This window comes from Haemorhous mexicanus, chromosome 12, assembly GCF_027477595.1.
Source record: "Haemorhous mexicanus isolate bHaeMex1 chromosome 12, bHaeMex1.pri, whole genome shotgun sequence".
Taxonomy (NCBI): domain Eukaryota; kingdom Metazoa; phylum Chordata; class Aves; order Passeriformes; family Fringillidae; genus Haemorhous; species Haemorhous mexicanus.
This window is the reverse complement of record NC_082352.1, coordinates 2,779,084-2,793,350: the sequence shown is the minus strand read 5'-3', so window position 1 is coordinate 2,793,350 and position 14,267 is coordinate 2,779,084. Positions and strand designations below refer to the sequence as shown.

General features: G+C 49.0%; 1 protein-coding gene across 1 annotated transcript in view; it reads left to right on the top strand.

Moving 5' to 3' along the window:
- Nucleotides 1–57: 57 nt before the first annotated feature.
- Nucleotides 58–14,267, top strand: part of LOC132332977 (hydrocephalus-inducing protein homolog) — a 65,778-nt gene continuing 51,568 nt past the window's right edge. The window contains exons 1-8 of the mRNA XM_059857702.1: nucleotides 58–244; nucleotides 1,940–2,056; nucleotides 3,074–3,193; nucleotides 5,238–5,357; nucleotides 7,138–7,272; nucleotides 8,679–8,878; nucleotides 12,387–12,505; nucleotides 13,769–13,973. Coding sequence (XP_059713685.1) covers nucleotides 1,985–2,056; nucleotides 3,074–3,193; nucleotides 5,238–5,357; nucleotides 7,138–7,272; nucleotides 8,679–8,878; nucleotides 12,387–12,505; nucleotides 13,769–13,973 — 971 coding nt within the window. The 5' untranslated portion in view covers nucleotides 58–244; nucleotides 1,940–1,984. The remainder of the gene's footprint in view (nucleotides 245–1,939; nucleotides 2,057–3,073; nucleotides 3,194–5,237; nucleotides 5,358–7,137; nucleotides 7,273–8,678; nucleotides 8,879–12,386; nucleotides 12,506–13,768; nucleotides 13,974–14,267) is intronic.

Here is a 14,267-nt window from a genome sequence, read left to right as displayed (position 1 = left end):
CCCGGCCCCGACGATCGGGTGCTGCGGTTGCCAGGGAACCGCGGGCGCGGCCACAGCGGCTGTGACGGCGCCGCCGCCTCAGTTGCCGCAGAGCGCGCTCCGCGGTAGTTGTTCGCAGCCTGTGCTCGCGCAACGGCTGCGCTCAGCGATTTGACAAGTGACTTGTTCACAGGACATTGCGAGCTTTGGTCTCTGAACTCGCGAGCATTGGTCTCTGCGAGGGTGTACTGAATTTCATTTGAAGGTAAAGATTGACTGAAGTTGTACTTTTTGGTTTTGTCACATTTGTGCTCGGAAAGAGAATTCCAAAGGGAAATACAGGATGGGATAAGGCCAGTCTTCTGGCACAGCAGTTCAGTGGCATGTACAGCTGAGTGGATGCACTATATGGTCTACAGATTGTGCCTTTTTTTTTTTTTTTTCACTGAAGAAATGCAGAATTTACTAAATGTACTGTTCTATACCTTTTTTTCCTATAGCGATTACTTAAAGGTGCTTAAAGGTGAATGAGTTCTGTTCAAGTTTCAGTGGGTTGTTATGATCCAGTTATTAAAATTATTAGGGAGGTGCCCCTGAATTAAGGTGCAAACAAGACCAATGTGCCAAAGTCAATAGTGTGGATTTTATGTAACAGTAAATGTGAAGAAGAGAGAGAGAGAAATAGAGAAGGGGGTTGGGGAGGGGAAGAGAAATATAGAGTGACAGTTTAAATAGAAAGTAGAAAGTATCACCATTGCATGGATCTCACTGGCATACCATTAAATCTTCTGGTCTTCTCTGTGGTGAGGTGTCACAAAACATGAGACTCCAATGGATTAATGCAGATTTGGGCAAGGTGGGACTGCCCAGGTAGCTCCCTAGGGCGGGGCAAGTTGGACTCTGTCTCTTGCTACTTTCAAATAAGATAAAATCTTTAGCACCAGTATACCCCTTTGAGCCTGCTGTGAATTGGGTTGTGGATTTTCAGATCTGTTGTGTTCCTTTGCATGCCATGCAGTCATCTGGTGCAAGGCCTCAGGAATGGCTCTGGGGGCACTCTGGAGGTCTTTGATGGGTTCTGACACCCCCTCAGCTGCCCCGGATGGGAATGTCCCCTGGATGTGGCCTTCTGGGGCTGGGGGGTTTTAGAGCTGAGCCAGTTTGTCTGAGGGAGGATGGGTGTCCACTGCCCCTTACCAGAGGTTGTGCCACAGCCCAAAATTTCCTCCTTCCCCCTCTGTTGATGGGAGGTTTGTGTGCAAACCTGGCCTCAGCAGACGAGTCTGTGGCTATGACTTCCCCCAGCCTGAAGGCAGACAGAGCTGATTTTCAGGACAGCTGCTGCGTTTGGCTTTGTTGTGGATACATTTTTCTCCGTTAGCCTTGTTTAGTTCTCCCCAGACCTGCGATAACAGGACAATAGTGTCACCTTGATCTTGTCTCAAGTTCCCTTAGGTGGCTTAACTCACAGTGCCAAGTTCCAGTCAGGAGGCATTTTCAGGGAGGGGTGGGCTTCAGTGGTCTCAGCTTCTTTATTCAGTTTTGTCAGAATGGGCAAAAAGTCCTTTATAACAAAATTTAAGCCATTAGCCATAACATTCCAGTCTCTCACAAGTCCTGTGAGGAGCAGCTGAGAGAGCAGAGATGGTTTAGCCTAAAGAAGAGGAGGCCCACTCTAGCTATTTTTAGGTAATATTTAAGCTGCAGCTTTGTCTGTGCCAACTATTATTAATGTTCAGCTCTTTAGCTCCAGGTTTCAGTACGATCCATCTTTGAATTGCACAACATAGCCATATAGTTCAAATAAAGTCCAACTAGAGGCCTAAAAACACTAGCTACTTATGCCAAACAAGCACTCAACTACTTTCAAATAATATAAAATTTTTAGCACCAGTATATCCCTTGAATCTGCCATGAATTGGGTTCTGGATTTTCAGAGTTCCATTGTTGTTCCTTCCAGTTTTGTTGAGGCATTGTCGCTCATCTGCGACATCCTCCCTTCAAAATGGCGTCTGGATTGCAAAAGAAGACACCAACACCTCGTCTTTTGACCCGGGAAATGCTGAAATCTTTTACTGTAAGTACCCACTGGAAACTGCCCTGGTGTCCCTGCTCTCCCTGCCCCTGTTGTCCAGCAGTGCAGTGAAGCTGCAGACCCCCTCCCCAGCTCTTTGTGCCGTGCTGCTGTTGCTGGGGGCTGTCCTGGTGCAGTAGGGAACGCTGTGGGATGTGTCGGGGCAGTGGAAGCCCTCAGCATGGGCTTCTTTCCCTCTCCTTTGCCACAGGAATTCCTTCTGTCAGGATGGGCCCTCACCTGTGCTGCTCTGACCATCCTGCCCTTGGGCACCTGGGCATTTGGGGGGAAAGCTCAAACTCTGCCCAAAGCCCTGAGAGCCACGGCTGGTCCCAGCTGGAAGAGCTTCCAAAGCAGCTGTTCTCTCCCAGCTGCTGTGTGAGCACAGATCCAGCCCTGCAGGCAGCACTGGAGCCAGGGCCACAAAGGTCCCTTGCTGTCTGCAGCTCACTTGGCTGAAGATGTCCCACTGCTGAGGCTCTGTCAAGGAGATGCCTCTGTTTTCTTCTGTGGAGGGCTCTGTCAGCCCAGACAGAGAAAACAATTAATAGAACTAAAACTTGGACACATTCCCGTGCACCTCACTCTTGGTACGCCTTTGTTTTCTTGCATCTCTGGGACTCAGCCAGCAGTGCTGTCTCCTCACTGTGAGTTCTGAGTGTTGTGCAGGGATGGAGTTCAGGCAGTTCTGAGAGCTCCTCCCCACTCTCTGGAAAGGTCACTGCCTCAGTCCAATGGAACGCAAGAGGAAACAAATGCCCAAAGAGCAGAAATCCCCAACCATGTCCCATCCAATCCTGGAGAGACTAACGGGACAGAGCCATGTGGCTGGAGTGTGTGTATTGCACTCTGTATTATTAATTTATTGGTGCTAAGTATTTCAGCAGGAAACTTCCAGGGCTTCCAGAACTGTCCTAGTGGCTGTGATCACAAGTTATTCACCAGTGCCACTTGTTCAAGAAAAGCCTTTCTGGACAAGCACATCTCTGAGGCTCTAGCTGGTGTATTTTTGCCTTTCAGCTGCTTCCCTCTAAGTTCCTGAGGGAGAAGCTTCTCGGCACAAAGAAGGAGGCCAACACTGGGAAGAGTATGCTGCCCAGAATTGGCCCACTTCAAGACACAAGTGAGGCTCGTCAAAAGGTAGCCTTTTCCTGCTCTTTTCCTTTCTGTTTAACATAAAGTTAGAAGAGGGTATGTGCTTCTGACAGGCTTGCCTCCAGGAAAATACCTCAGTGTGCAGGGCCTGTTGTCATTGCAAACTGCCAAGAGTCCTGATCTGCACTAAGCAAAACAAATAATCTCTGCTGAGGCTGCTGGGGTGTGCTGGAGTGTAGCTGCCATTGCTAACAGGGACACATTGCTGGGGACACAAAGGGACAACATTGCCATTTGCCATTCTCCTGCTGAAATAGCCTCCTCTTGCTTTGGTATGGTCACCATCAAATGCTCGGGACCACAAGATTCCCTCCAGAGTGGCAGCATTGACCTTTGAAGGCCGAGGACCTGTAGGAATTACTTTGGATTTAACAAAATGAATTAATTGCATTAATACTTTGAGTTGGAACAATGTGTTGGGACCTGGATGGGGTGTTAGATTTTGCAGGCTGCCAGGTGTAGAGGGGACTGGCCCTGGGCAGAGGGGAATGGATGTACTTTATCTGGATCAGTGCCTACTTAGAGGTGTGTTTAAATCTGCTTTTCTGGCAGTACTGGCTCAGTATAAAGCACAGTCCAGAGGGGTGGGGGACTGAGGTGGGCTGTTGAGCAGGAAATTGGCAGCAAGAGACGCATAACACACAGGAAATTGGCAGCTTGAGACATGTAACACACTGGTTAAGGATTGCCCTGGAGAGGGGCGTTGTGAGCACTTCAGGGAAGAGCACAACTGAGGGACAGTGTGCTGCAGCCACTCCCTTCGGCAGAATGTGTCTGCTGTGCAGTCACACGGGAGACCTGCTGGTGTCCCTGCAGTGACAGCAGTGTGGCTGGAGCAGGCAGACAAAGCAGGGGAGAGTTTTCTCAAAGCAATGTCTCTGCTCCAGAAGCATTTGCTGTTGTTGTCATGTCATTCCAGACGTGCCTCTACAATGGTATCAAATAAGATAGCAATAATTCCAAGAAAGCATCCATTTAAAGCTCATGGAAAAAGGAAGTACCAACTCTACTTTGACCCAAGTTGCTGAGAAAACAACTGAACCTTATCCTCATTCAGCATTCACCTCATCCTCATTCAGCATTCACCTCACTTGTCTTTTTATTTTTGCGTTTCCCTGTGTTTGAAACACACTAATTTTTAAGTAAATTAAAGGGGACAAAATCATTGAAGCAAAAGAAAACAGTTTATTAGTAACTACTCAGCTGAGCCAGGTGTGTCTCCCTCGTGGAGAGCCAAGCACACACACACCCTCCGAGAAAATGGCAATCTTTCTGTGCCCTTTACACCCGGCTGGGGCGGTCCCTGTCCCCTTTCCCATTGGATGTGTACTCAGGTGCTTCCATCCTCTACTGACCACCAACTTTTCTGTCCCCTCCCCTCTCATCCTACTCCCTTTTGGTCAGGTCTTCAATCCCGTCCCTCTCACTGCAACACCCAACAAATCAACCTGAACAAATCCAACCACAAACAACACATGAAACCAACAAATTCCATTCTTTTGCTTAATAACATTTTGGCTTCAGCAAAAATCACCTCATCTCTCACACCTCCTCTGGTACCGTTCTCTTCCTACTGATGTCTAAGTTCTAGAGCAAAAAAGGTGTTTGCAGTTGTGTGGGCCTGGGTTTCCCTGTCTCAGAGTAAAGGACATCCCAGAATTTTTTCCCATGGAGTCTCCTGTAAATCCATGGGTTTTACTTACTCCGTGAGTGCTCAGTCAGTGCCCCAGAGCTCTGTGACCACATGGGCACAGGGCTGTGCTTAAGGGAAGTGCTGCCTGGCATTGTGGAGAAAGAAACCTGGAGAAATACATGCCAAAGGAGCAGCTTGGCTTGAGCCTGCTCTAAGCTGATCAAGCAGTTCTCAATCAGCTCAGAGCAGAGGTTCGTGAGCTACTGTTTGCCCAGTATGGGCTGGGCAGATGTGCTCCCCCAGAGTCTGTACTTTACTGGGGAGCGGTGTAAGGGATCCTTCATGAACCTTCCTCCCAGCAGCTGAACCTCTCCATGCTCTCCCTTTCCTCTCCAGTTGTTGTCAGGTCCTCCGAAACAGAGCTCGCTTGGGGTTTCCCCGTCAGAGATGGTATTTCAGAACTTCGTCCCTCATGAGGTCTCTGAAATGGTGCTGTCTCTCATTAATAAGAACAAGGTAAGTGCTGGCACCCGGAGCTTTAACACTGTGCTGGAAGAGAACAGTGGTGTAATTTCCATAGTGTACAGCAAAGCAAGTTCTCTGCTACAGCACATGCAGAAGAAAATGTCTCAGCACCTTTATTCTGCAAGATGGTGGAAATCTTCCTGTGCTGGGAATTGTCCTATGATTTTGGCCATGCGTTGATGGTATCTAGCTCAAAGGAGTTTCCTTCTCTTGAAAGCTCTGGATTGATAGGGATGTAGAGGGCTGTAGAGTTCTTACCAGCTCTCATGCTTTGCCTCGAGTCTATATCACACCCTGTGTCTCCTTGGTTAATCTTGGCTCCTGGTAGGAATCTCTGCCTCTCTCAACCTGTTTGGCTCCCTCTGTGCAGCTCACAGTCAAAGCTCAGGGGCTGAGTCTTCTCCACTTTGTGCTGGAATCACTTCTCATCAATGGCATTGGCACTGCAGGAAATGTGTTCTTAAAGAGCCCTGCAATCAGGCTGATGGAGCAGAAGCAGTGAGAGGCCTTTAGGTGCCACTTCAGGCTCTTGCTCAGCTTCATCCAGCTCTGCTCAGCTTTTCCAAAAGCAACACGGTGCTCTGCTTTCCCTTTGGAGAACCAGAGCACATCCAAAGCCATCTGCTCCTGGAGGTTTTCACCTTCACTTGAAGTAATTGTGATTGTTTTGTAGTTTCCCAAGACAGCTGAGAGAGAAAAAGTTGAAAAATGTCAGCAGTTGTGTTCCACTGTAAAGTGGAAAACTGCGACCATTTGAATTTCAGTCAGGGAAACATTTTCTCAAATGAGGCTTGTGCCAAGTGTGGGCTGGTGAGAAGGGACAGGAGGGAGTCCAAATCATCTGGTTTAGACTTTTGGAGAGCATTTTGGTGCTCAGGGGTTGATATCAGTGTGCTAGAAAATGCATGTTTGCTGTGTCTGTGAATGCCAGACGGCAGAACCTGGCCTGCTGGCTGCAGGCAGGAATGCCCAGCAGCCCAGCCTGCCTGCGCGGGCAGCAAGAAGCCCTGGAGAGCCAAGACTGGCTTATCATCCTGGAACCACACTGTCAGTCAGTGCTGGTCATGTTTCTCCAGGCAGAAAAGGCCTTTGAAGCCCATAGTCAACAGGCACAGCCTGTCTGTGTTTCTGTCACTTTTGGCAAGCTGATTGCTCTCATAGTTTTATGATTCTTCCTTGCTGCTTTACTGCCCATTTCAATTCTCTTTGTCATCTCCTTGTTTTAGGGATTGTCTTGCTGTGTTCCTTCTTTTGCCTTTCAGATTTGATTTTATTCCCAGTAAGACCACAGGGCTTGGTCGCCTCTCTGGCTGGTCTGCCTGCCTGACTGTATCCCCACAACATCCCTACCCAAAGCTGAAAAAGGGAATTTCTTTCTTCCCCCAGGATAATGTGCTGGTTTGCTTTCAGGTAGCACAATCCCCCTCTGGAACACGACAACTGCATGGCTGTGTGCAGGCAGAAGCCAGCAGGTTTTTTGGCTTTGTTGAATATGCAGATGACTTGGTTCAGGTGCTCTGACTCCATCCTGCTGGTGCTGACCTGCTCAGCCCTTCCTTCCCACCAGGCACTGCCCAACTGCCCCTGGCCAAAATGCTGGAGGCAGACAGAAGGGATTTGAGTTCAGCCTTGTGAATGATGTGCCTGTGCCTGCAGAGCTGAAAGTGCTTTGGGAAAGGGGCCAAGGAGGGATGACACCAGGGCACAGACAGGTCTCCTTTCGTCCTGTTTCCACAAGTGGCACAATCATCATTTCATGTCTTTGCTGCAGTTTCCTCAGATGGTGAAGGTCTCCATGGAGAGCTCACCTTACTTCCAGCTCATGTGCTCCAACGACGCGTACCGTGTGGTGCTGCCGGGCGCGTCTGTGCCTGTGCGCATCCGCTTCACCCCCGACGAGAACAAGGTGAGACTGGAGGAGCCAAAGCACAGAATGATCTGCACAGCCATTGTTTTCCCTGCACTCTGGCTCCAGCCCATTGCATGCTGTGAGCTTGGCTCCAGGCCGTGGGCAGGCAGCCTGCAGCCAGTCACACCTTGGCACACTGCAGCCAGGCCTGACAGGCTCTGCTTCCCCTCGCTGCACATTCCTGAGCATTCCCAGGGGAAGATGCAGAGGGAACAGGATGGAAATGACAGAGGGCTGTTGATAGATGTTGGGCCATCTCTAGGTACAGTGGAAGGGGTTTCATTATGATGGAAAACACCAGAGGAACAAAGAGGTCAGAGAGCTTTCCTCCTTCCTGACTGCCAACAGCTTCCCTGCTTCACCCTGGGCTGGAGCAAAGACGGTGCTTTTTCACCCCCTCTGTTCTGCAGCCTTGCAGCTGTGCTGTCCCAGAGCACAAGTGAGCATGGTACAGCTGCAGGGCCAGGGCAGAGGATGTGCTGTGCCTGTCAGCCCAGCCTGGCACAGGCACACTGGGCTCTGGGTGCCCTTGGTCAGCAGGAGGTTGCTGAGCTGCAGGGGACTGGGACACCTGCCTGAAGGAGCTCGTGCAGGGCAGGTACAAGCTGCAGGCAGAGCTGTGAGCCCAGAGCCCGTGGCAGTGACACTGCTGGGGCTCTGTCTTCATGCCTGTCCCTGTGCTTGCTCTGTCAGCTGGCACCCATCCCGTGCCAAAGGTGCTTTTGTGGGGAGGTTTGAACAGCAGTGCTGAGGCCCTGGCAAGTCTGATCTCAGTGCTGGGATCTGGAGGTTTGTTCATACAGAAGAGTTTGTACATGGCATGGAAGGGAGGAAGCCTTGCAGGGAAGCAAGGAGAGGCCCTTTCCAACAGCATCCTGCTACCTCTTGGCACTGTTCTTCTCCTGACTTGGTTGGAGAGGCAAAGTTAGAGGGGAGTTCTGAGCCATCTGATGTTTCTGCACCAGGCCAGAGGTGCAGGATCTCTTTGGGTGTAGCTGTTTTCTCATCTTCCTTTTGCTGCTTAGAGTCAGTTTAACACTTTATCCTATTCTCAAACAGTGGGAATATTGAAACCTAAAGAGGAATGTCCTGTGTTCCCTAGCTCCATGTTCCTTAGAAGGGACTTAGGAACTATTTCGCATCTTTAAAATTTTGAGTAAAAATTATGGTGGCCTAGGGTAGTTCTCCGTATGACCCAAGTGACACAAGAGCTGAATGCCACAGAGACAGGCCTCGCAAAGTGCACTGGTGCCTTTAAAATGTGACATATTAGTAGAACTTAGTGTTCATTTTAGGGTGGAATAGGTAAATTGATGTCCTTGAAGGGTTATAGGAAATGTTTTTTCTTCTGCCATGGGGATGGCACTAAATGTCCTGTGCTGATCCACTGTCTTTTCCTGCAGAATTATTCCCACAAGCTTGTCTGCATCACTGCAAGGGAAAGGATCGTTGTGCCCATCCGGGCCATTGGTGCCCCAGTTGTCCTGGACTTCCCTGCCCAGCTGGACTTCTCGGTGTGTCCAGTCAAGTACAGCACCCAGAAGACTCTTCTGGTCCACAACACTGGTAACCTGGAAGCTCATTACCAGCTGAGCACCCAGAGGTGAGGCAGCTCATCTGTCCTTGTGCAAAACACCTTTGGGTGGTAACAGAGTTAGGAAAGAGCAACAAAAGGAACCAGAGCATTGCAGCTGCTGCCCTGCAGCCTGGCTGGAAGGGAGCAGGATGGATGGCATCTGCTCTTGCTTTCAGTGGCCTTTGAGCTTTCTCTGTCCCAGATTTCCTCGAGGGTGCTGGAACATGTTGGTAGCTGGCTTGCACCCTCCTGAGCACAAGCAGCTTCTGAAATGCTTTCTCAGCACTGTCAGACCCATTCTCTGGGAGGACAAAAGCATGTGGCTTTCCTGTGGTCCTCTCATGAGATGCCCAACATGAGCTGTGCTGCAGGCAGCCAGTGCAGTTCCTGTTACTTAAAGCTGATCTGATTTCCCCTGTCAGCTGAGGGCATCAGTCACCTCTTCTGTTCCATGATGAACCTTTGAAAGAGTTCAAAATTTCAAACAGATTATTTAAATCTCTGAATAAGGTTGTGCCCCTTTCATTGAGATTTCTTTTTAAATGCTTTGAGGTTCCTGTGTTTCTGCTGTTTTCTCTTTTTGTGTTGTGTTAAATGTTTGCCAAAAGATCATGCATTCTTCATTGGGAACGTTCATGAAGGTCAAGCTCCTCCAATGCCTCTCAATACACCACATGCCCATAGGTACCTGCACAGGTCTCAAGGAAATAGGAGACATTTAGTGAATATGTGAAAAGCAATTGGGCTGATTTAGAAGATAAAAGTATAGAATAACTTTTGCTGGAGGGGACCTCTGGAAATCATCTGAGCAAACACACTGCTAAAAGCAAGAGCAGTGTCTGGGGATTGCAAGGTGCCATTGGGAGATCTGGACCTGTCTTTAGATGCCATACAAGGAAACAAACATACCAATGGACCCAGTTAAAAAGCAGAAGAAAACCACCTATTAAAACCCCCTCCATACCTTATCTTTTCTGCCTGTTAGGTGCAGTAGTGAGGATGGATCTAAGAGGATGAGAACTGTCTTAAGGAGCAGCTCACAACAGATAAAAGGCCAAAATTGAGCTTGCCAGCCCCATCTCTTGGCAGTGGTTTTCATTTGGTTATTACAGTGTCAGGGATATCTCCTTCACAGCTCTTCTGTGGGCTCAGGGAACATCTTAGTGCTGTTGGCTGAAATTCAGAGGAGTAGAGCTTGTGTCCTTGACTCTTGGGGAGCCAGGTCTGTGTGAGAGATGACTGCTACAGCAGGAACAGAGGAGTCTGGTGGGTACAGCCTGGGGATGTAGGAGATGCAGGGGCTGATTTGCACTCTGTTTTTCAGTCCTGACAGCTGAGTCCTGGACTTGGCTGGATCTTCTTCTTCTTCTGATAATTTGAAAATAAGGAGACACCTTCTTTCTCAGGCAAGCCCTGAAGTCACCCCCAGAAATATTATTTCCATCCTGCCATTTGAGGGCAGGAGCATGTAACATGGGGCAGCAATGGAAAGGGAATGGAATGGAAGGTAGTGTTGAAGCCTGGCCAGGGATTCCCCTAACTGGCAGCTTCTCTGTTCTGATGAAGTTTCTGGCAAAAGACTAAGGGAAGAATCCTGTGCCTTGCTCCCAGCAGGCACTGATCCCCCGAGCCCCAGCAGAGAGCTGCAGCAGGGCTGGCATCAGCCCCGGGGCAGATGCAGGAGCACATGCACTGATCTGGCTCTGGGGCTGCTGGGGCCTTGTCTTTCCTCCCCTCCCTCCAAAGTCTCACATCCAGCACATAAACATTGCTGGCCCAAGGCTTCTCCACCAGCCAGCAGTGATGTTCTCCCCAGTGACAATGGGAACAGCTCAGCCTGTCATTGCAGCAAGAGGTCCTTCATGAGCTGAACCTCAAGCAAGTTCATCAGCTGTCACTACTGACATGAACAAAGTTCAGCTTGCCAGATTTTCTCTTTATTTTTGTGTGTGATACATTCATCACCAAATTCCCCAGAACACACTTTTAAGTGACAGATTGTCCACCAGCAAAGCACCAAGGCCAGGAACTTTCCTCAGTGGGGCTGTAGAAGAGCACAAAGCCCAGCAGCTGCTGGTCAGAAGCACGTTTCACCTGGGCTGTCCCTGAGCATCAAAGCACAGAGTCTTGTGTTTGTCAGGCAAGAGCTCTTTACCTGGTGACCAATCCTGATTGCTCCTGGTAAATCCAAAGTGCACCAACACACCTGCATAATTCTTTCCAACACATTGCACAGAGTTTGTCTGGTGGGCCAAGCAAACAATTACCAGCCTGCATGACAACCCAGAGTCCCAGACTGCATTGCTGGTAAATAGAGAGAAACCTCCTGTTCTGCTTCCTTGATGTGCTCCTGCTGATGGTGCTTCATTTAGCTGGGATTAGATCCTTCAGACTGTAAATGGCATCCTCCTTTTGGGTCTTGTTTCCATGTAGCTGTATTGCTCTAATCTGCTGGTGGTGTTGGTGCTTGGCACCAGTCAACGGTGGATGGGAACAGACTGCCACCATCAGTTTATCATCCCACTGTAAAACTTTCATACCTTCTCTCTGTGAGCTCTCACAGGCAGCTCATTGCAACACTGACTCCTTTTCTCTTTCTTCCTCATGGCCAGCTGACTCCTTCCTGTCCCTCACAGCACATACTAATCCTTACTGTCCCTAACACAACTGCATGACCCTTACACATCACAGCACAGCTGACAAACTCCAACTCTCCCCTTGACCAGCTAATCCACTATTTTATAACACCCACCCTCATTGCACCATCCTTATTGGACACAGTGATGACCTATTAAGAGCAATGCTGTTCTTACTCTTTGGTAGTTAGTACAGCTGCAACTCCTCAGGGGCGAGATTGCCTTCTGCACCATCTCTATTCTCTTACAATCCATCCTCCCACAATCTGCACTCTATTTGCACTCTTTCAGAGATTTGACTCCTCCTTTTCTTAGAGCAGCTTTCATTGAAATGCTGATAAAATGTGCCCTTTTTAGGCTTAATGAGCATATTTTCAAGGTAAAAATAAACCAAAGAACCACACTGGAAATTCAACAGTAATTATTCCTTGGTCTTCAAGGAAAAGTTCCTTCTCCCTGTCTGATTCCTAGGCTGTAATCTCACAGGACACATAGTGCTCTAACATTTGCATCTCTTCAGATGAGGTTTGTAGGCAGCAGGAAAAGAGAAATTCCTGAGGCAGTCAGTATCAAGTTGTGCATGCAGATAGCTCTGAACCCTCTCTGTGCTTGTCACAAACCATTCTCTGATGGGATTGCTGGCAGTTGGACCCTTGAGTCTCATTGCAGAGGGCTGGATGCAGAGTATGGGGGACATGAAGTAATTTTATCCCACAGGATCTTGTGAGGGCTGGATCTCCTCAGTGGTGGCCCAGTGGCTGTTTCTGATGCTGTCTGTTCTGGCTGTCTTCTGCTGCCTGTGCTTGGTTTGCTCCCTGCTTGCACAAGGGAGCTGCAGTGCAGAAGGAATCTCATGGCCAGATGTCCCTCCAGCCCTGATCCCTCTCTTTGTGTTGCAGTCCTTTCTCCGTGGTGCCGGCCACAGGAACTCTGGGCGCTGGTTGCACCATGCAGGTGACAGTGGGATTTCACCCGCTGACCAACGGTGACCATTGCGGGTCCCTGTGCTGCAAAACAGGTGAGTGCTGGGCCCTGCACGGGCACAGAACAGTTCTCCACCATGGCTCCCTCTTGTCCCATCTCCCTCTATTCCCTCTAGAGGTACCTCCCCTGTTCCAGATTTACCCCAAAGCAAACTGAGAACTCCTTGGTGTTTAGGGGCTTGATAAAACCCCCTCTAACAAGGGATTTTTTTACTCCTCTTTTGCTGGGAGATGCTGAGTGGAGGAAGGAGGAATCCTAATTCTCCACTACCAGGTGGCTATGCCTGGGTGAAGTTTTATTTCATTCCTGGGCAGTGTTGTGTGTGAGGTGTGAGGTTTCCATCAGACTTTCTCCAATGCAATGTATTTCTTGCACACCTCTGTCCCATATGCTGCTTCTCCATTGGCTTGCCACAGACCCTTTCTCTATGTTGCCCTCTACACATATATGTAGTTTCTGTCTAATAACATTTTCAGGCCCTCGAGTTCCTGGCTGGTGACAAGTCAAGACAAATTTTTCCTCATCCCCATTTCCCAGGTCGTTCATATGCTGTTGCCATCCTCTCACATCCCATTTGATTTCTAGACTGAGGAATCCCATTCAGTCTTCATAAAGAAGCTGCTCTGTAATTATTAATCTTTCCTTTGTCCCTTTTTTATTTAATTTAAATGCTCCAGCTTGGTTTTTGAGATCAGAACAATATAAAATATTTCAAGACTGATGTGGCTGTGGGTTTGGACAGGGAAATGATGATGATTTTCATGGTGTTCATTTTGTAGTGGTTTGTCGTATTGCAGAGCCAGGCTGGCTGTGTTTCCTCAGCTGTGTCACCTCTTGCTGTGGGCTGTCACTTCACTTGTTCCTCTGGGCCTCCTTTTGCTGCCCACATGCCCCCAGGCATGTTTGCTGGTCAGCAACAAGGGATCCAAGGGATCAGGAGAGACAGGAGTCTCATGGGATGCCCGGGGGGAGCCTGGGCAAGGCAGGACTGAGCAGGGCTCCTCAGTGTGATCTGAGTGGGTCACCAGAGCACATGGACCAATCTCCCTGTCCATACTGTCACCTTGGGGCCAAATCTCCACAAACACCCACAGAAATAAGGTGTTTAAGGAGCTGCCCAGGACATCCCCACACTCTACACACAGAGCTGTCAGGGTGTGATAAATGCACTGATCCACAGAGCTGCTAATGCAGCTAAAAGCTGTGACACTTTCTTCTGCGACCTGTGGTTTGCTCTGTTCCTTGTGCTTCCATCAGCCAGTGAGCTGAGCAAAGACTCCCCTTTGCTTTGTTCCAGGGGAAGAAAGTATCCACACAAAGCTCCTTGGAGAAGCTGTAGATGTCGATGTCAGGTTGAGCACCAGTTCCGTGGACGTTGACAAGACTTTCATCACCATGACAAGACACAAAACCGTTTTCATTGAAAACAGGAGTAACATCCCAGTCCACTTCCAGTGGAAGGCTTTTCCTACAGAGGAAGATGAGAATGAAGAGAAGAAGAGGTTGGTTTGAAATATAGATTTCAGTGAGATACATGGCCCAAAACTGAAACTGATGTGTGGCTTCTAGGGGGTGTTGGTGCTTTTGAATGGTTTAGGCCAAGTAAACCATCCCTGGCACTAGCGTGAGTGTCCCTGGCCTTCAAGAGCTCAGCACTCAGCATTCCAGTTCCATTTACACTCTAATCAAGGATGGCATTTTAGGAAAGAAAGGTTGGTTGCAATGATTGGATTTCCTCAAGTTCTAATTGGGCTTTTGCCTCTCTACTTGGTATCATTCTTAAACAGTTCCTGAGT